General features: G+C 46.0%; 1 protein-coding gene across 1 annotated transcript in view; it reads right to left on the bottom strand.

Annotated features, from left to right (window-relative positions):
* Positions 1–20,474, bottom strand: part of LOC139052683 (BTB/POZ domain-containing protein 3-like) — a 34,385-nt gene extending 13,911 nt beyond the window's left edge. Inside the window, exon 1 of the mRNA XM_070529721.1 lies at positions 20,396–20,474. Coding sequence (XP_070385822.1) covers positions 20,396–20,452 — 57 coding nt within the window. The 5' untranslated portion in view covers positions 20,453–20,474. The remainder of the gene's footprint in view (positions 1–20,395) is intronic.
* Between the last annotated feature and the right edge of the window lie 644 nt (positions 20,475–21,118).

A 21,118-nucleotide genomic window follows, 5' to 3' on the forward strand; every position in this document is an offset into this window, starting at 1 on the left:
TTTGCATGGCTTGCCTATTCATAGCACGCTGACGTGGCGACGGCCACGTTTCATTTGAATTCAACCGTGCTACTTGCTCTTTGTCGCTACTAGAGAAATACACGGTAAAAACACTTTTCGTTTACTCATCCCACGTTGAGGACAAAAAGCGATGTTTTATCGTTATTACTGATGTTAGCGGTCTGATTTAGCCGTGTTAGGTTTGACGAAAGACACCGTCGTTGCCCCAAAGCTCCTTTGATTTATATCTGCACAATGGACCCGTGTGGCATCTTGCGCCCACCATTTGCTGGCATTGCGGATGACTGTGCTATAAATAAAGGCGCTTCCATGGCATATGCGCGCACCAGGCTCATAGCTGTTCTGTATGTTGCACTCTGAACGGGTGGAACGCCATATCGAAACTGTGTTTTTCCATAGTGAGCGGCCGAATGTTATGGTAACGAGCCCGTTTTACGGTGGCGACTGGTTATCGCAGATTGACTGGACCTTCCCTCTCCGTTATAGCGAGTGACAGCCGACGACGGAGACGACAATGCCTGTGAGTGTTTTTTTTTTCCTTCAGATTTCCTTTGCGCGTATGGGCAGGTTGCAAGTGCATAGGCGGCGCCCTGTCTTTCCGACCCCTAGCGCCATCTGACGAATAGTTGCGCGAATGTGGTAGGATAACTCACGGCGTCAGCAGCCCGCGCTGCGTGTTTGGCGTCCTGCCAAACCGTAGCGATGGCGCTAAACAGCGTGCCGATATTAATTTTAACTGGGTTTCGGGAATTACAAGATCTTCATAGCTTTTTTCGTGAAAAGAATTTAGAGAAAGGAAGTCGTCTATTTGAAGTGGGGCACGTCTACGACGTGAGGGAAGTGTTGAACTCGCACTAATCGGAAGTGACTGCTAGGTTTATTCCGCAAACGAAAAATAATGCACCAGCGATATGCGTGAAGCTCAGCGTAAGTTACTTCGTTATCTACGGTGTGGACGCATGAAATTATAGGCGACATTGATTCTTGAAGATCGGCGACAGCAGACAAATCCTAGCGGGGAGCTGCGATTGCCGTGCTGGCATCGCAGGGAAGTGCAAGGACGCCGCGGTAGTTTCCCTGTACATACAGGACGGCAAATACGAATCCAAAACGTCTCATCCAGGAACGTGGAGCGTACGAACGACTCGTAAGACCTACCAGAGCGCTTTTGATACGATCTCCCATACCCTCATACTTGAAGAGCTCGAAAGAATGGGCTGTGGAATTAGGATCCACAATTACATCCGCTCTTTCCTTACTGAACGTAAAGCCACAATAGGTATGGAAAATATTCGATCTTCCAAACTCCCAATGCCTAACAGAGGCACACCACAGGGCGCCATCCTCTCACCACTTCTATTTAATGTCGCAATGAACCGCTTGGCACGACAACTAGAGAAAATTAACGACCTCAACTTCGCGTTTTACGCAGACGACATCACGTTATGGGCCTGCAAAGGCTCGTTAGGGCAAAAAGAACAAACTATCCAGGAGGCTATCGACTCGGTGAAGGACTTCGCAGAACAAAACGGTATGCAATGCGCTCCGGAAAAATCTGAGTTTATCCGGATCCACGGGCGTAACTACAGAAACAAACCGAACATCCACCTAACTATGGGTAACCAGACGTTACCAGAAAGAAATATGATCAGAATACTAGGACTATGGTTACAAAGCAACAAAAGAGCCACTCACACCATTGCGACTCTAAAATCAAGCACGAGGAGCATCGCTAGACTAATTAGCAGAATTACAAAGAAAGGTAAAGGGCTCCACGAAAACGAAACCATAACACTAGTCCAGGCTTTTATTCTTAGCAAAATAACATACGGACTACCATATCAAGAGCTAACCCCGTCGGAAATCAAAGAAATCGACCTACTAATACGTGGCGCGTATAAGGCAGCGCTTGGGCTTCCTAAGAATGCGGCAAACGAGAGGGTGCAAGCTCTAGGTATATACAACACATTTGAAGAGTTAAGAGCAGCCGTTCTCATGACACAAAGAGAACGACTATGCCTCACAAGCACAGGTAAAAACGTTCTGTCGCGTTTAGGTTACCCATTGCGACCGCAGTACTCCAGGGAACAAACGACCGCAATGCCGGATCCAATACGCGAGCGCATAGTGGTCTCCCCAATCCCACGCAACATGAACAAAACTTATCACACAGCGAGAAGACAAGCGAGAGCTAAACATCTTCAGAAAACCTTCGGCAGTAATCAAGATGTAATGTATACTGATGCAGCTAGATTTAGCAAAGGACATGTAATAGTGGCAGTTCAACCCACACGCCAGGGAACGCTTCACACATCAGCCTCGATACGTACTAGGTGCACTGCTACAGCGGAAGCAGCGGCGATTGCTCTCGCTATCGCATACAAGGAAAAGCAAAGCAGCTCAGCTTTAATAATGTCCGATTCACAAGTGGCATGCAGAATGTACCTACAAGGCAACATACCACAAGTCGCCCTTAAGATCATAGGCGACACATTGAAAGAAGATCATGCAATATTATGGTGTCCTGGCCACGAGGGTATCTCGGGAAACGAACAGGCACACACTCTAGCTCGAGGCTTTACTAACCGAGCTGGAGATACGCACAACGATGAAAAAGACGATCGTCTACTGGTCCGCGATATACTGGAGCACCAGCGGAGAACCCGGCAACAGTACGCCCCACCCCACAAACTACTCAATGTAGAGGAGGCGCAGAAATATAGAAGAATACAGACGGATACCTACCCACATTTGGGTAGATACCATAAAATAAACCCAACCTTGTACACTAACTCTTGCCCGTGGTGCGGGTCATGGCCTTCATTGCCTCACGTAACATGGGAGTGCGCCAAAAGACCTCATGCCATTAATTCACCTTTGGTACTCACCTTGCTAAGGGAGCCCTGGGAGGCCATCCTCGCTCTTGCTGACCTCGAGGCCCAGAAAGGCCTCTTGGACCAAGCTGGGCGGGTCGCGATGGCCACTGGAGTCTTGGAATAGGGACCCACCCGGCACCGCTCCCTTCCACCATTTTTTTTTTTTGCCTCATCAATAAATGTTTATTCCTCCTCCTCCTCCTCCTCCCCAAACACAGAAAAAAGGGGATGAACTTACCAGTTGTGTTAGACTACGCTGGCAAAATATTTTCGCCCAAGTTACTGGAAGTGCGATACTCTTATGTTGCGATTTTTTCAGTGCGTGCAAAGGATGTTCCAATGAACCACGTTGTCAAAAATTTTGGTTATCTCAACTGCCCCTTCGTTGATAATATGCTGGGCGCAGAAGGGCGTATGCCAGCTCAGCCGGCTGCAACCCCTCCTCAAATCTCTCAGCAAGCCCTAGCGCTGTTTGAATGGGAGAGGATTGGGAAAGAGTTCCACAGCTTTACCGCAGTACAGTGTGGGAACAAACTACTTTGTTTGCTGCATATCCTGGTACGCACTGCAGGCAGTGGCGTAGCAACGGAGGGGGGGGGGGGGGGGGGCGTGGGCCCCGGGTCCAAGGGGCCTGTGTGGGGGTGTCATATACGTCTGGAGACACACGGAAATTGTTGATAACCTCACCTTCCTCGAATAAACCCGGGGGAGGGGGGGGAGGGGACAGAAGACCTATGGGCCCCGGGTGCCAGACGACTTAGCTACGCCACTGACTGCAGGTGTCCCGTTGCTGCCATCATTGCTGTAAAAGCAAAGAATTCAGCGTTATAACGCACTTGACATAACACCGGAACATAAAACAGCTTATGCCGTCTGACGAGCGCTATCCAGTGTTGACGCCGTTCTGCTTCATACGGTCGGCTTGGAAACCTGTAAAACTTTGTTCCTCGTGAGTTGGTGTACGTGCTGTTGCAGCCCACTACTCAACAGCTCGGGTTTCACTTCGGCATTGCTCAGAAAAGGCAACAGCTACGCCCGAAACAGTCCACATACAGGCTTTCCGAACGCAAGCGGGCCGGTCGTATCCTGCCGGTTCCGCGCTCGCCGCCGCGAGGGGCGCCCTAGTAGGCGCGGGAACTACGTTCGCAACCTGCCTATAGCTAGTCTCTGTAGCAAAAAAAAAAGCATTATGGCGGTGTAAGTCCCTGGGACAATGCTGCAGTATCTGCGTTACACACGGTTGCACGTGTTTATCTGATCCCCCCCTCCCCCACCCACTTTGAAACAACTGACACTCGATGTCTAGTGGCGTTGATAGCTGTGCACGTCTGAGGTGTCCCGGTATTCCGTAAACCGCAACACGTATAGCTTGCACGCGACGTGGACTCTATTGTTTATGCACAGAGAAATTTAAGAGCGAAAGACACTTGCGTAACGGCCAATTCCGATGAGTTTTGTAGAGACGCTTCTGAAAGTGCCGACGTCGTTTTGCAGTTGAACGTGGAGAAATTCCTGCAAAGCGGAAATCACGCCGATGTCGAATTCGTCGTGAAATCGGAAAAATTCGACATCTCGAAGACCTTCAAGGCTCACAAGCAATTACTGGCCTTAAGTAACGAAGTTTTTGAAGCCATGTTCTACGGTCAGCTTGCCGAAAAGGACACCGTGGTCATCACGGACCTCCACCCTGATGGATTCTACGGCCTGCTGAAGTGAGTCCTTTGCAGCTGTGTTGAATAGCCGTCGTCACAGACATTACCCTACTATATGTCTCTTCGAATGTCGCACGGCTTCGATACAGAAAAGACGAGCGTGCATCACCAAGAATATGCGAAGCCTTTACCAAGCGCTTCAGCGTGCCAGCTATGTCAGTTATGATTGTTGTAAAATGATGCGTTATGTCCTTTTACAGCGAAGCTTTTGTGCGACAAGAAGCATTCAAAAACGTCATGTCTGTTTGGACGGTATTCTATAAAAAAATCTAATTACTCAAGAGAATCATTCAGAAAGTAGGGAAAATGTTAGGGGTGATATATGCGAGTAAACTTGAAATGTGCGCGTTATTTCAGAGATAAATGAAAATTGCTAAACTTTCGTTCTGGACCTTTTAACAGGCATTATGCAGTTTCGTGACTGCCCTGTAAGCACCAAAGACGGCAGGAGTCTCAGATTTCGGCAAAATGGGGGCGAGTCTATTGGTGAAGTGCACCGAAGCATTGAAGCGTGTAGGGTAATTTTGTGCATTGTAAAACTTAACACTAGCATTCTCCAAATTTCTATGCGTTATACGAGACATGTAATAGGCTTTTCTGGTGTCATCAGTGAGCTATGCGGGACACCTTGCTTATATTTAGTTCAACTAGGCAGCATGCTGTCCGTCACTTACCATAGACGTTAACTTGTTTGAGGTAATTAGAGCCTGCGTAGAAAATTTCTCATTAAAGTGTTTCAGGGTGTCATACGGCCGTTTTGCGCGTTGCTTCTCATAGTCTTAAGAGAAGCCTACATGACACCGTAGCTGGTGTGAGCATAGTAACTATAATGTCTGGGAAAGCTTTCACGTAATCATCGTCACGGAGTAAAGGAAGCAGTAATGGCAACCTAACCGCACGAATTGACCGACTCCCTAATGCTCCCTTGCTCATCGGGGATCATTACTTGCCTGTAGCGAAACCCTCGTGATGAAATAACCGCTTCGACTTCGACATCCTCAACTACAATGAAATATACCGCAACTTACTGATGCATTCAGTTATCCTTGCCATTTATGCCATCACCACTTAGGATGTTTGGTGGACTTCTGTTGCACACACCAATGAGTTAGGTGTAGTAGTTTCAGTTGAAGTTCTGTTTAGCCGGCCTTCGCAAAAATGTTTCGTTTCATACAACACAACTTTGTTAACATCGTGCGTGTTGGTGAAGTTCTTATCATGGTTCCGTTTATCTTGCATTTCCTTTTAAGCGAATTTGGTTTTACCCGGATTCCACTGTAGTAATAAATGTCGTGTGACTTGAAAAGAAGCAGCGAATTGAAACGTACTAGTAATGATTATATGACTTTGCATTCGAGTATGTGATGGGAAAATTTTTTACTGCAGAAAATTGTCACAGTACGCCATGACTTGATTGACCATATTTGATATGCGTGTCGTACTTGAAAATAGTGTTTCGCATTTAGCAAGCATTAAAACTACATTGTTTTGTGTACGTTATTTGATATATAAATGTAACGAATTGTTTGTTCTATGACATTCCCTATTTTATTTTTTGTTTTTATGTACTCTTGCTCGGGCACGAAGAGGCCCTGAATGTGTACCTGTATCAACAACGTAAATAAATATTGGCACACACATCAAAGAAAGTTTCACTTACCCCTGTAATATCACGACACCGTTTTCCACTGCGTAATATTGTTAACACCTTTATGTTTCCATTGGTGCAGAGTGCACTTATACAAAAAAAGTAATATGTTATTTCAGTTCGAAGCATATTAGCAGATTTAATAATTATTGATTGGTTTGATGAACAATATTGCCATCTTTTTTCAAACATGACGCTAAACCGAGGTAAATAATCCGCTAAATTTTCGCAATATCCTGCTCGTAGGTCGCTAAAATTGTCGCTAAAATAGTCTAGAGATTTTGATGCTGTTTAGGTGTTCGTGCAACACTGCTAGACAAATTGCCTGTTTGTCTAGTGTCCATGCAGGTTAACAATAAAAATTTATTAGGAGGGCGTAGAAGACTTATTTCATATTAAAAATTCACTTAGGAAACAATGCTAAGTGGCAGCTGAAATCCTGCATTTACGTCCAGATTTTGAGATAAATGATTTAGCGCGCTTCAAACAATCACAGGTAACCTGATTCTAGAATCAGAGAGACGCTTAGTCCTCCCTATGCCTGCAAAATCATTAGCTTTAAGCGCTCGTGAAAGAAGGGATCTTGCTCATGTTCACCATGTGTACCTGTGTACAGGTGCGATGCTACGTTACCGCCCCTTGATCTATCTGAATGCTAATTCCGTGCAGTATTGGTTTCTCTGGAAGCCCTGAGAAACGGGGCCAGTGCATTGATAGGCGTGGACGAGCCCAACAGTAGCAGGCCTTTCTACAATTCACATGTCCTATTATTCACCTGCTTCACTGGAAACGTCTCCATAAATCTTAAATTTATTGCAGTAAGTCCACCAATCGAACTTAACTAAGCAAATCCAGCTACCGCACTGTTTTATAAAGGCCCTTTCCAAGTGTTTCATGAAGACGAACAAAAAAACCCAAGAAAAAAAAAAGAAACCGCGCATTTTGTGAGCGCAGTTTGAAGCCTTTTGCCTCATCGCAACTGACCTCTGCGTACGCCCATGGTGAGTGGAGACCACTGAGCCGTACAACCAATTTCGTCCACCCTTTTTCTAGCTTTTGAATGATAAAGCGCCCTCTAGAAAGTCATTTCTGAAGCAAGTTTCTTTGAACTCGCTAAAATGTCGCCAACGGTTCTGCCACATTGCTAATGAATGTAGCTGGCCGCTAAAGCGACAAAAATGTGTTGCTTAACAGACTTAAAATTCGCTAAATCTAGCGACAAAATCGCTAAAATGGCAACGCTATTGCTGAATCATTTGGTGGCCTAAAGCTCACTACAGCGTATAAGAAACCGTACTATAGGCTATGCGTTAAGTTTCTTGCGCATGAATCGGAGTTTTGAGATATCAAACTCGACGTAGCATATATTGATGTGAGAATGGCTGGCACCTGTGGCTGCCGCCCACTGGAACGACAACGACGAAGTGGAAGGCAATATTAAAGGAACACGGTTTTGCCAAGGACTCTTGTTGATTTCGTGACAATACGATACGCTGCGGTTACGTCAATGCCTACATAACGGCGGGATCCGCGTAATTTTGTTACCTTTAAACTTTTTGAGTTACGTTTTATTTCACGAAGTACAATTAGCTCTGAATCCGGCGACCGGTCTGCTTACACATTAGTCGCTTTCTGGATATTGCTCTGCATCGCAAATAAGGTGGCGTATGCTCAGCACTTGTTTATATGATTATTTCATCTTAACCGTTCGTCACGTACTATCTCTTTGCAAGGGTTATGTTATTAGCCTGTGTTGTCGTGTTTATATTTCAGATGCGTATAGACGAGGCTATTTTTTTTTTCATTTGCCTGTCATGCTATACGTCGCTATAACGTCTTTTTCCATTTAGGAAAAAGAAAACCTCCGGGACTTGCTCGTGTATCTGCTCTTGTATGTTTGGCGATATGTTCGTCTGTGACAGCTATTTCGCCACCCCGTTTTTGTTCCACAGGTACGTGTACGCGGGAGAGGACAGGATCGAAAATTGTTTTGAAGCCTTGCACACAAAGGCTGCAGCGGAGAAATATCTCTTCGAAGAGCTGGCAAGTGCGTGCCTGGCCTACCTTCGCATGCACGTCGACGCCAAAGAAGCTTGTCTCTTGCTCGACTGTGCCTTAGAGAGCGGCTACGGATCGCTGGACAAAGTGGCAGAAGCAGTGCTCGTTTGCGATGCCGAGGCTGTGCTGCGTTCCGACGCGTTCCTCAGTAGCCGCCTGGAGACGGTGCATCTTGTTCTGGACAAGGTAACAGCTAATCGCACGACAAGAATTTCATACCTAGGTTGCTTAGCATGAAAGTACTGAAGCAGGGGCTGCATTCCTCCGAGGACAATTTCGAGCAAGGAAAAAGAATCGTAGGCGCGCGGTGTCACGTGACTGGGCTACTCCAACAGGAAGGAGGAGGCGCGCAGCTTCCGGCTAGGAGAAGAAAGAACGGCGAAGAGCGGGCGAGCCGGTGGCAAAGTTAAAAAAAATTAAATTATGAGGTTTTACGTGCCAGAACCACTTTCTGATTATGGGGCACGCCGTAGTAGAGGACTCCGGAAATGTTGACCACCTGGGGTTCTTTAACGTGCACCTAAATCTAAGTACACGGGTCTTTTCGCATTTCGCCCCCATCGAAATGCGGCCGCCGTGGCCGGTATTCGATCCCGCGACCTCGTACTCAGCAGCCCAACACCATAGCCACTGAGCAACCACGGCGAGTGCGGCAAATTTCAAAAGGTGGCGCTACTTTAGTGAGTACGGCTCCGAACAGCACTATTTTGTTCGACTGCCGCTTAGACCTGGTCAAAAGCAATCGTTCTGGAGTTATTCTAGCAATCCCGTGCATTTTGCAGATATCAATATCTGTCGTGTTGCAGGTTACTTTAGCATGTTGCAGGTTACTTTAGAATAGAAAAAAAACAGGATTATAAGCTTGAAACTTTCAACTGCGCGGTTAACGTGAACAAGCTGCGCCTTGGAACGGTAACCACGAGGCGAGCGATCGCGTACGTCGCATCACGTGAGCAATCGGTGATGACGAAAGTTCCGGTGCACCGAACCAGAAACTTGTGGCGCAGACCGCGCTCGCGAAGTGTCATGGAAGCCGTGCTGTGTCACCCTTGCCGTACGGCACTTCCCGTTCTTGTGAGTCGTTGCTGATCTTGGACTGCCGCTGGGAGGCAAGCATACGTATCTGAGCTGTGTCACGTGCTTCCTCAGCGGGGCAGAGAGTCTGGGCGATGGAATTGTTCACGTGAGGAGTAAAACGCAGAATGGTGTCAATGAAGCTACGTGGTTGACGAACAAGAAGCGGAAGGGGCGGTAACCTATGGTTTATTGTTGTGCACTATATTGCAGGCGTACGCGATGAAAGACAAGACGTCGTACATGTTTTGTGCCTGGAATTTACGTACGTGAAAATGATATTCGTTAAAGTTTGGTTAATGCGCTTGACGAGGCCATTTGTCTGCGGGTGGTGTGGGGACTCGTGACGAAATTGGCAAACAGAGACGCAAGAGCTCCTTGACTACGTCGGACACGAACTGGCGACCGCGAGCGCTCACATTATCTCGCATTATAACAAAGGGCAGCAGGATGCACGAAACATCGATAGCCGTGGCCGTGGGCATCGCTATGGATTCAGCATAGTGAGTTACTTGATCGACGTAGACCGTAATCTAACACTGTAAAAATGTTTACACCCTTAGGGGTCGTTTCTCATCGCACTGGTAACACCTTTACCGTTAGTGCCTTATAAATATTTATAGAGGCCGACAACAAAGCTCTGACTAGACGTGCGATGACAAAAGACGTAGTTGGAAACTGTAACCATTCTGACAGTCTTGGGCGCATAGGACTATCCGACAGTGAGAGATATCAAACCCTCCTGTCGGATATTTCTGAGGATATATTGACGTTTATCTGATACGGCGCGTAAACATCTCATGCACGAATAGATCTAACAACAAAAATAATTATTTTCCATATCTTTGTCGCCACCAGTCGGGCCCACGCTGCCCACTTCTTACTGCCGAAGAGTTTTCGGACTGCACCCACTTCGCATTTCTTACCGCGCAACGTCAGAAAATAGGGATAGCTCACCACGTCAAAGTGACGTTTGCGCATTAAACGCGTTATAATGCCGAACAAAACTGAATTTCTTTTAATGTAACTACTGCGTTCCGAAAAGAATGGATGCCTACCCGCCATTCGCTCTGGCACTGGGTATCTCGGAGCTGCAGGGGTGAACGCGTTTAATTATTTGCATCCCGTAATTTTCGGGGCAGAATAACCCTGTTGAGGCCTTTCGTCACGTATCCCGCTCTGCCAACTCTTCATTGACGATGCTGCTTTGTGGCATTTTTATCCTTCCGTTGCACGTCGTCGCGATTTTCCACCAGCCGCCGCAAGCTAACCAAGCGGTAGCGGCCCGGTATCGGAGGCATGCAACACCCTCCTCATCCGATCATCTACATTCACTGCGCTAGCTTGTACCCGACAAAACCCTCTCCACTGCTGCGTACTCCTCGCCTCTTGTAAGCCATTTAGATAAGAGAAAACTCTCATGGTAGACACTCCTATCCGTTTTGAAAGTGAAAGCGAACAAAACTGACTTCCTATACAGGAGGAGAGGATTCCTATTGGGCGGATAAAACAACGCTGCCGGTCACCAACCGGTGCTTGCGTCGGCGGTTACGTAAATGGAACGTCAGCAGTTTGTATGAAAACGTAATTTAACTGTTTTGCGATATGGAGCCCCTGGTACACATTCTTGACGATCCTTTTTAGAAGATGGCCAACCTTGACCTCTTTCACCATTTGACGTTCGAGGGCCTTGCACAACTTAAACTTCAGCACTTTGATGTATGTCGTGAAGGTTTCGCCGGGAAGCTGTGCTCACTGCATTAGCGTTTGCTGTGCCTACGCTGTAAAATAATTTACACCCTTAAAAGTGAAAAAGCTTGTAAATGTGTCTATAACTCACACCCCTAGGGTGGGATCTATATAACTGACCCCTTAGGGGAGTGAGTTTATAGACAGATTTACACCCTTAACACGTTTAAGGGTGTAAATTATTTTAGGAGTGCACTTTTTAGCCGCCGGATCCCTGGAGCAATTCTTGATTTCATGTACGAACTTCTCCCACGATGTAAAAGTTAAGTCATTGGTCCACGTTTTTAGTGGCTCGATTTAGTGCTGCACGGGACGATGACGAGTGGCGAGCTCTCCCTGTTGGAAGCCACCTCTCGTTGTTGACTGGCAATTCGGCGATTGCGCCTCTGTGGTCGGTTCGTCGTCGTTCTTCGGGGGTGCCGTTGCTATACCCCGTGCCTTCATGAAAACTGTTACGATGGGATTTGATTTGCCATTTGATTATGGTATGCAGAATGCAGTCATGGGCTCCGGAAAATATATACAAATTTTCTGTCGTAGTGTATCTAGATGATTGCAGATACATTTTCTTCGAATAAAATTAACAAGAAATTGGCATACTTACATGGAGGAGGATGTACAAACTTGTGCTTTTCTTGACACTTCGAAAGCGCTTGGCCTTGTAGCACATTGCCCTTTGACTTCGAAATGGTGTGCTCCTAAATTAGATTCTCTTACACTAACATGGATTCGCAATTTCCTTTCTAATCGTCAGCGATTCACAGCAGTTAATGATTTTTCCTCTCCTCTTTCACACGTTACTTCAGCTGTACCACAAGACAGCGTTCCTGGGCCGTTACTATTTCTAATTTACATTAGTGGCTTACCGAATAACATTTCCTCACACGGGCGCATTGTTGCGGACGACTGTATTCTTTATCTTTCCATTAAGTGTGTCGATGATAATACTATCCTCCAAAAAGCTTCTCCTTGGTGTAATACTTGGCTAACGAACCATGGTGTTTCTAAGTGTAAAATGACTTCTTTTAGCCGCAAGCATACTAATTCTACGCTTCTTTGTCACATAAATAACATCACTATTTTTCATGATACTCAATATAAATACATTGGTGTTAACCTAACTTCGACTTTTTCGTGGTCAGTGCACGTTGCATACATATGCGCCAATGCTTCGAGATCATTAGGGTACATAAGACGCAAGTTACATAATTCGATTAGAGACATTTGTAAACTAGCTTATCTAAGATTTCTTCGACCTCCCCTTAAACACGCCACATCCGTCTGATCCCCCCATCAAAAATACTTCACCGAAAAATTTCGAAACTGTTCAGAATAGGGCTGCGCGTTATATTTCACGTTGTTGTGAGTGTAACAATAGCATAACACTAATTAAACTCGACCTCTCACTACAGCCCTTGCATGATCGTCGTGATATAGGCGTGCTATGATTATTTCATAAGTACGTTCATGATACAGCGCCATCAGTTCTGCCTCTTGAAACTCCTCACTACAGGTCGCAACGGCTGTACAATTTGTTGAACTTCATGCGCATCTGCAGAAAGACCAAGTTATTTAACTACCCCCCTCTTCCGAGAGCCATTCGCCTTTGGAACGATCTTCCTAGCGCCATCGTTATGAGAATGAACAAGAAAATTTCTGGCTTCTAACAACGCATTTTTCAAAGTCGACATAACCTAACGTGTTATTTTTCTTACCTTTCCTGTTAATAATGTGCAACTGTCCGTTAAATGATGTTTTGGTATATCCTAACTATGTCCCGCTCGCTCTGTAATTCTATTGATTATATTTTACTGTGTGGAAGTTTATTCAGTGACCTGTCGCATTCAAAAGCATTCGATTTGTCCATTGTACAATTGTAACACCACATTATATATGTTAACGTATTTCCTACACTGTATTTTTGTATATGTATTCACATGTATTCTGTTTAATGTATGTTATAATCTTTGAGTGCACTCGCCCCTCTAGGGGCCTCTAAGGTATCTTTAAAAAAATACTGCGTGGCTTACTTTCGGCTTATGCTTAATGCTAACACACTGCGCAACGTAAATTAGAACAATATATCTGCAGGTGACAAATGCATTCGTGTATGTATTCGCAAATATATTTGCAGGTTACAGATGTACGAGAGATTTTGGTAATTCGTGCGGTGCTAAAGTGGGCGCGATCATTTTGCAAGGCGGGTACCACAGTTTTCAAGACGACCATTGCCGCCTTCATGCCGAAGCTGAGGTTCTTGGCGCTGCCATCGTCGGTATTTGTGCAGTTCATCACCTCCGAGGACTTGCAAGGTGTGATGGAAAAAGAAGACGCGCTCGCCATTTTGTGCAACCTGATCCACGAAGGGTGCGCTGAGCTGCCAGAGTGGGTGTGCCGGGAGAATGTGTCACGCGGTGAGACAATGACAGATGACATGTCTGATGGCGACAGGTCTGTCTTTTCTGACAGTGAGAATAACTGGTATGAAGATCACGATTGAGAAAGCTTTAGGCCGCAGGTGAACTGATTTCTCCACTCAAACGTACGTTAAGCGTGGAAGATGTCTTTGTTGAGCAACCACTGTGCTTGTTTGAATGAAATCTCTTGCATTCAAAAGAGATAAACTGTATAACTTGTGGCAGCAAAGTTCGATATTCTTGAGTCATTGACTTGATATGTAAGTGAAGGCGAAGTACCAAATTTAGAAGTTTTCAACTGCGCAGCAGAATGAGGCATCAAGATTTTCCACTGCTTCTGTCACAACAGCTTGTTTAGTACACGTTCATCAGTTTACGTTTAATCACTACGCGTGAGTTCTGCTAAAAAGGGCTCTTCAGAAAGCGCAGTTTTCTTTATTTAACAAATGCTGGCATAGGAGAGGTTGCAGAATTGGTAGCAGCGTGCCGAAGCAACGTGTATACTATCTCGATTCGCTCATTGTGTACTGATTCGTGCCAGTTTATAAAAATGCGTTTGTTTGTTTGTTTTCTAAAGGGAAACGTGCCAGTTTGATGCTTAATATAAAGCAAATTATTCAGTATATTCTCACCATGTTTCTCAAGATACAGGCCGGTCTAAACAGATAAGTCTTCTCCCTACCGTCACTGGGGTTTTTCTCTTTCATACAATCGCAACAAGTTTTACGCAAATATGGACAACCGCTGTTTAGAAAGATATCGTGCGTCTCGCAAACGTTTCAAGAGAGAAGTGTAGGCAAACCTTGCTCGTTCATTGTTCGTAAAAGGTTCACATTCACACTTTCCGAATATCAAAGCGCTGCATTTCTTGTCAAAAACCAATTTAAAGATCGGTTTCGGTGAGATGCATGTTGTATTTTGCTTTCATCTGTGCTTCCGCATCGGGTTATTTGTGGAGCGAGAGGCTTTTATATTTTACGTGCACCTAATCACAAATGTATGTCAGTACTCTCTGTTAACAGGTTCGTCTGTTCGCGAAGTGTTCCGAGTGAAAGATATGTTTCTCTAGTTGTTGAACTGCTCACGGTCTAATTCGCGCGTTTTTCAGCGGTGACAGTGTCGGATTATTGAAATAAAGTTATTCGGGGCGATCTTTACTGAAAAAAACTCAGCAATGGTGAACGCCAGAACTTGCGTGGTAAGTAATCGTCAAATAAATACGTTAACAAGATTTTGCAAGTTTACCAAATTTAGGAGGTATACTGTCATCGCAGAAGTTAAACGCAGTTATTGAAGGGACAACCGATTTGTGTTGCGAAATTCACTGTTTCCATTTAAGTGTTTTTCGTGCAGAGAATCTGACCTAACCAGAAATGTTGCAGATGTTGAGTACTTGAAACTGGTGCAAATCACAGAGTTCCGAAAACGAGAGGTTATGCTTAGAATAGTGTCCGACTTCAGCAACGACAACATCCCCCCTAGAGACATTAATGAGAAAACTTAATTAGTGCTTAATAGGTCATTGACGCTTACGTTTGCAATTATTGCGCAAAATCCGACGTCCGCCACTGCTGTGTAGCTCATTAACCTAAAATGGTCTCAAATCTCTCATGTTTATTAACCTCAAACAGACCTTGCAGAAATGGAAGCCACGAGCACGAGAACACAATGAATGTCAAACTGCACCTTTCGCAGTTGCCCGTTTTGCCTAGGCCCACATGTTGCACTGTTACAAGGTTGAAATCTAACCAGTTAGCCCGAGTGTCTACATCATGAACATTTTGTGGTCGTTTGTATCTGAGAAAGTTCGAGGATTACGCTCAAGTTATTGCGGTTGGAAGTTTCTCCCTCACTGTACATTAACGTTACACGGCTTCCACACCACTTCTGTTCCTTGGAGCCATTTCACCAATTTCTTTGAAACAGAAGCATTATGTTTCCGTAGTAACAAACCACTGATAAACATTAATTTTCCGACCCTTCTTAGAGCTTAATGAATATTCAGGGTTTATATTAATATACATAGAGGGCAGCTGGGATATCATAAGCAATTCTTTTACTCGACATGACCACGAATTTTTCCGAACAAGATCTAGCCGTGTACTCCAAGTGTGATCAAATCGTGTATTGTAAAATATCAATCTTTTCACACTGTGGGAAACCGATTTCGGTTGGAATGCATGTATGTATATTGTGTATGTGGCTTCTCTCGCTTTGCTGCAAGTGTAGTTATTGCCTTATTTACAACTGTTACTCAGGCGATGTCAAGGCGTGACAGCGCAAGTGTGATTGCTGTGTACTTGTACTTCCACCTTTAAAGCCTTCAATAAATCACACTCACACTCACTGTTTGCTGCTTTGGCAGCGCTTGATCTTTGCTTTTTCCTTTCTATGCAATCTGTACCTGGCACGAACTATTTTCTGGCATCACCTGAAGCACTGTTGTGTTGCGGTAACAAATAGTTGAAAAAAGAAGAAACTTTTCAGGCGATCCCTGCGGTTGTGATTTCATTTACTACGACTGAAGTGGGCTCTCAGAACAAGCACCACCATCTACTCGACGACAAATTGTGATTCGCGTGTCGTCGTTTCCTTCATCTGCAGTATTGCCTGTTGTGGAGTGAGAAACACATGCAGAGGCAACCACTCGGAGTTCATGTGCAGGGCAGGCGTCACGAAAAGAAAAAATAATATCGAAAAGCGCCAACGCTGCACTTTAGACCGATTTACAACATGAAGGATCCTTAAGGGTGCATATCGGTCTATAGCTGACGCCCGTACAAAATTAAGGGCGTCATAGTGTGAGCTATAGACAGAAACACTATGAAGGGTGTAAATCGGTCTACAGAGTGCTCAGTAGCGCATGGTAAGTGCGTTCTGTTGCACATTGTCGCATGGTCGTGAGTTTGAATACCAGGAGCCGTACAGTACAAAGCCCAGTCCTTGCCTGGCCTTACAGCGAAGATAAAGCGCTTAATTAAGTGGCCTGACGACAGTGGTCGGCGTAATCGCAAGACCGGTCTGACACCGAAAACCAAGTTTCCAACTTCTTAGCAGGACCATTGTACATGCTCAAGAAAGCTTGAGGAAGACAGTATCATGGAAACTGGGAAATCTACTCCCACTTGAAAAAAAAACGCTATATCAAATGAGGACGGGTGTTTAACCGGCGTTGAAGCAGAGTAGAACCACCTCAGGACGATGAATATCGTCCTGAGGTGAGGAGTAGAACCACCTGCTGCAGCTTGAAGGTTTCACGCAGTGAAAGCTTGGGTGAACGTAAGTTGAAGTAAGTTCACATCACACGTTTTATCTGCTTCTCTGTAGCACACGGGTGTATATGCGAGGATTAACCGTGATCACCAGTGGTGAATCTTCCGGCGTACTTGAGCACGAGTTGAACGATTTGCTTGATAGGGTACGTCTGTCTAATAAATGAAATGTACATAAAATTTTGCTGCTCCTGTATTACGAAATGTCTTCTGTACACTGTTGGAATTTTTTTGTGAGAGATGCAGAAAAATATGGCAATTTCTTGTAACACATACTTTTAGTTTATGAAGGCAATCACGGTCACTGACCAAGTCTGATGAATAATCTGGCGTTTAGGAACCGCGTACGGTTTCCTTGTTCACTGATTTAGGCAGGAAATCGTTTTTGACAATTTAGACAGACAATCTGTTGTTGACAAAGAAAAGAACATGTCATCCCGACGGCTGCTAGAATCTCTAATCATTCAATCGACGCCAGCTACGATGAACCGGACACCAGGGACTATGCCTGCCGTTTACGCACGTTCGTTACGTCACGTGCTGGCTATATAAGTGACGACGATTTCCTGTCTAAATCACTGAACAAGGAACCCGTACTCGGTTCCGAAACGTCAGATTATTCATCAGACTTGATCAGTGACCGTGATTCCCTTCATTTCCATGTCTGACCAGACGAACTTTTGTCGAACCCTTGATTATGTTACCTTTAGTTTAGCTTGTGCTCTGTCTTATTTCGGCACAATCGCCTGTTTATTGCTTTTCTGCAATTTTTACACTTTCTTCCGATAAGGGGCCGAGCGTTTGCACCCGTAATAAAGCGTGAAATTCTGGGATGTGCTTGTAACAGATCATACATGTATAGATAAGCATGTTACGTAGAACATAGAGATATGACCGATGACGAGAGATGTTGTACCAAGACATCTGGCACGGCGCGGCACCATCCCCTCAACAGTATTCGCAGCATGACTGCGACTGCAACTTAGCTAGAGAGAGAGAGAAAGGTATCTATTATAACAGAAAAGGTGAGAGGTCGGCTTGAATCAATGTTCTGACCTGTTACTTGGCGTTGGGGGAAGGGTAAAGGGTGTAGAGAGAAAGAATAGAGAAGACCTTGATTACGAGGATGAAGAACTCGGTGGAAATCTTTTACGCCCCAAGGCTCTTCAAGGTCTCTTGTCCAGTCCGCTCTCATAAAAAAATTTGTTGAGAGCCTCCAAAGTGAAAACGTACTACAAACGGCCATTCACAAAGTCGAAAAGTATATCCAAGGGACGGAAGTCAAATGCTCCCCGAGTAAGTCAGAACTACTCCTTTACCAGCCCACGCGCAGAGGCATGCCACCAAAGAGCTACACAGGACCCCGGGAGTACGAGGAAATCGGTCTGTACACGGAACACGGAAACGCAATCCCTTAAGTAAACAAGATCAATATCCTCGGAATGGTCATTGAGGCCAACAGAACTAACGGCGAAACCGTGACGAAGATCGAAGGCAAAGTCACCAGCGCCACGAGTCTCGGAGAGGATAACCAACAGACAAGCGGGCATGAAGGAAGAAAACGTCATTCGACTGATCCACTCCTTCGTTGTCAGCCACATCGCCTACGTAGCCGCGTACCACAGCTGGTACGTCGCGGAAAAGAACAAGATCAACACGCTCATAAGTAAAACGTATAAGATGGCTCTGGGCCTTCCGGAATCGACGAGCACCGAGCTCCTGGCCCAGCTGAGCATACACAACACTCTGGAATGAATAGCCGAAGCACAACGCATCTCGCAGCCCGAATGCCTGTCGACTACCGCACAACGGGAAGACACATTATGAACAAGCTTGGGATAACGTACCACAACCAGCACGACCAGAAAATGCAAATCCCCAACAAAATCACAGACGCCGTTACGGTGGCAAACATCCCTAGAAACGTGCTCCCCGATTACAACCGAAGCAAAAGAAAGGCTAGAGCCGAGACTCTGCCTCGTTCATTCGACAGGGAGAGAAACGCGCGCTTTGCCGACGCAGCCGAATATCCGAACGGCCAAAAAGACGCCGCCGTATAGTCATCGACACAAACTACAAAATCAGAATCGCATGCACTGTTTTTACACCAAACACTCGAAAATATCAGAGCAAGCAGCGATCGCGCTGGCCCTCGCAGACCAGGAATGCGAAGTCGTACTAAGCGACTCGCAAACGGCAGTAAATAGTTACGCCAAAGGTAGAATTTCCAAGGAAGCCCTGTCCATTCTGGCCAAAGCGGGTAGATCCAAAACCGCGAGCTCGAGGATCATATGGTTCCCCGCGCATCACCTGACCGAGACGACACACCGGACGGCCCGGGACATGACCCGCGGCGCCGAACAGGGCAACGCCTCTCGCACGACAGTGAACACTCCGCGCAGAACGGGACAGGTTCACCAGATACAATGACATAACCAGTGCATATCTAAACGCCAGAAGGACGTACCCACCACCGAATCCCAAATTGTACAGGAGGCAGGCCGTCGCCTGGAGACAGCTCCAGACGAACACCTTCCCTAATCCATACCGTCTGAAACGTATCTTCCCAGATAAGAATCAGGACGACACGTCCAAACTGTGCCAGGAAGGACCAGCAACACAAAAACACATGCTGTGGGAGTGCAATGTTGTTATAGGAGGGATGGCAGTTGCTCCTGCATGAGACCCTGTCGTCGAGGTGGGCCGCCGCTCTGCGCAGCAAAGACCGCGGAATCCAGACATGGGCAGTCCAGCAAGCCCGTGAGGTGGCGTAGAACAGGGCCTTGACGTTCGACCGTGGGTGACATGAGCCCGGGCCGCGTTAAACCTTGCCGGACGCACAATAAAGTTGTATCCATCCATCCATCCATCCGTCCATCCATCCATCCATCCATCCATCCATCCATCCATCCATCCATCCATCCATCCATCCATCCATCCATTCAGACTATCAGGCTGATGACGGGGATCAGGTAAAGGTCCCAATGGAATCTTTTCAGTTAATAGTCCAATGACAAATTTTGACATTTGTCAGCGATTGTCTCTGCACATCTAATCGCGGGCAGATGCACAAAAGAAGTTCTGTCGTCTCAGGAATACCGCATTCCTACGACAGGAAAGGCAGGGAGGTCAGTTAGACGAGCACCCGGTTTGCTACCCTACACTGGGGATGCGGAAAAGGAGAATGGAAAGAGGAAAAAAAGGAAAGAGTAAGCACTGAGTGCGTGTCGGAGGATGTACAGGGACTCTGGCAACTAAGACCACATGGCTCGTGCCTATTAGGTCCATCACCTATACTTGCGGGGCTGGTGAAGCTGCAACACACAAATGTTAATTGAAGATTGTAAAGAGACAAGCAAATGTTATTTCGCTCACAATATTTATTACATTTTCACTTTACTGTATGGAGACCAATGCTGTTGAAATGAAGAAAAATTATGTCAGGCCATAAACAGAAAAAGGCCATTTCAAAATTTTTTTTACTAATTTCTCTCTATATTGTCATTTATATTTACATTCAATTGTATACTGTAATGGCCGACGGCGGCAGAGAGGAGCACGTACGCACCTTCCGACACCCAGATGGGGTCTCCCCATTGCGTGTACATGGTCGCACCACAACCATTACGCCGTTCCAGCCCGTGGCGCTTCCGAGAGCTCCGTGACCCTCGCCTCCCTACCTGCACGGGACGGCAGCGGGATATAAAGCGCTGTCACTCGGCCGTCATCGCTCCAACGGGGAGGCCAACGGGCTTCCCCCGTGGCAATGCTCGTACGAACCAGGAGAGGCGTTTGATTGGGCTGGTCAAACGAGTGTGTGGGTCACCGCCCAATGCTTGCGTCGGCGATTGCGTAAGTTGGACATCAGGAGTTTGGAATAAACTCTTCACGGAATAGTTTTACGTTATACGGCCCCTGTTTTTTGCACACAGCACTCGTGCCGTCAGCCGAAGGCAAGAGGCGTACGTGCAGATCGTGGCGGTCCGTCCACTTGGAACCGTCGTTTCTTTTGCAAGCAAACGCACTGCCCGTCTGTCGCGTCTCTCAAAAGACCTTCTAAACCTCAATTCACGTGCGGCAAACCGTCGTCCATAGCTTGACAGCACGGCGACAACGACGGCAAATGCACTCCTCGAACGGCCGCATAATTGATATTGCAATAAAACATAGTTAACGCGAAGACTGCAGCAACAAAAGGAAAACGAAACAAGCATTTTTAGTCTGCTTCGTTTCAGAAGACCACATATCATAGATCACTTGGCCTGGCGAACCTGCAAATATCGAATCAATT

This window comes from Dermacentor albipictus, unplaced genomic scaffold (assembly GCF_038994185.2).
Source record: "Dermacentor albipictus isolate Rhodes 1998 colony unplaced genomic scaffold, USDA_Dalb.pri_finalv2 scaffold_29, whole genome shotgun sequence".
Classification (NCBI taxonomy): domain Eukaryota; kingdom Metazoa; phylum Arthropoda; class Arachnida; order Ixodida; family Ixodidae; genus Dermacentor; species Dermacentor albipictus.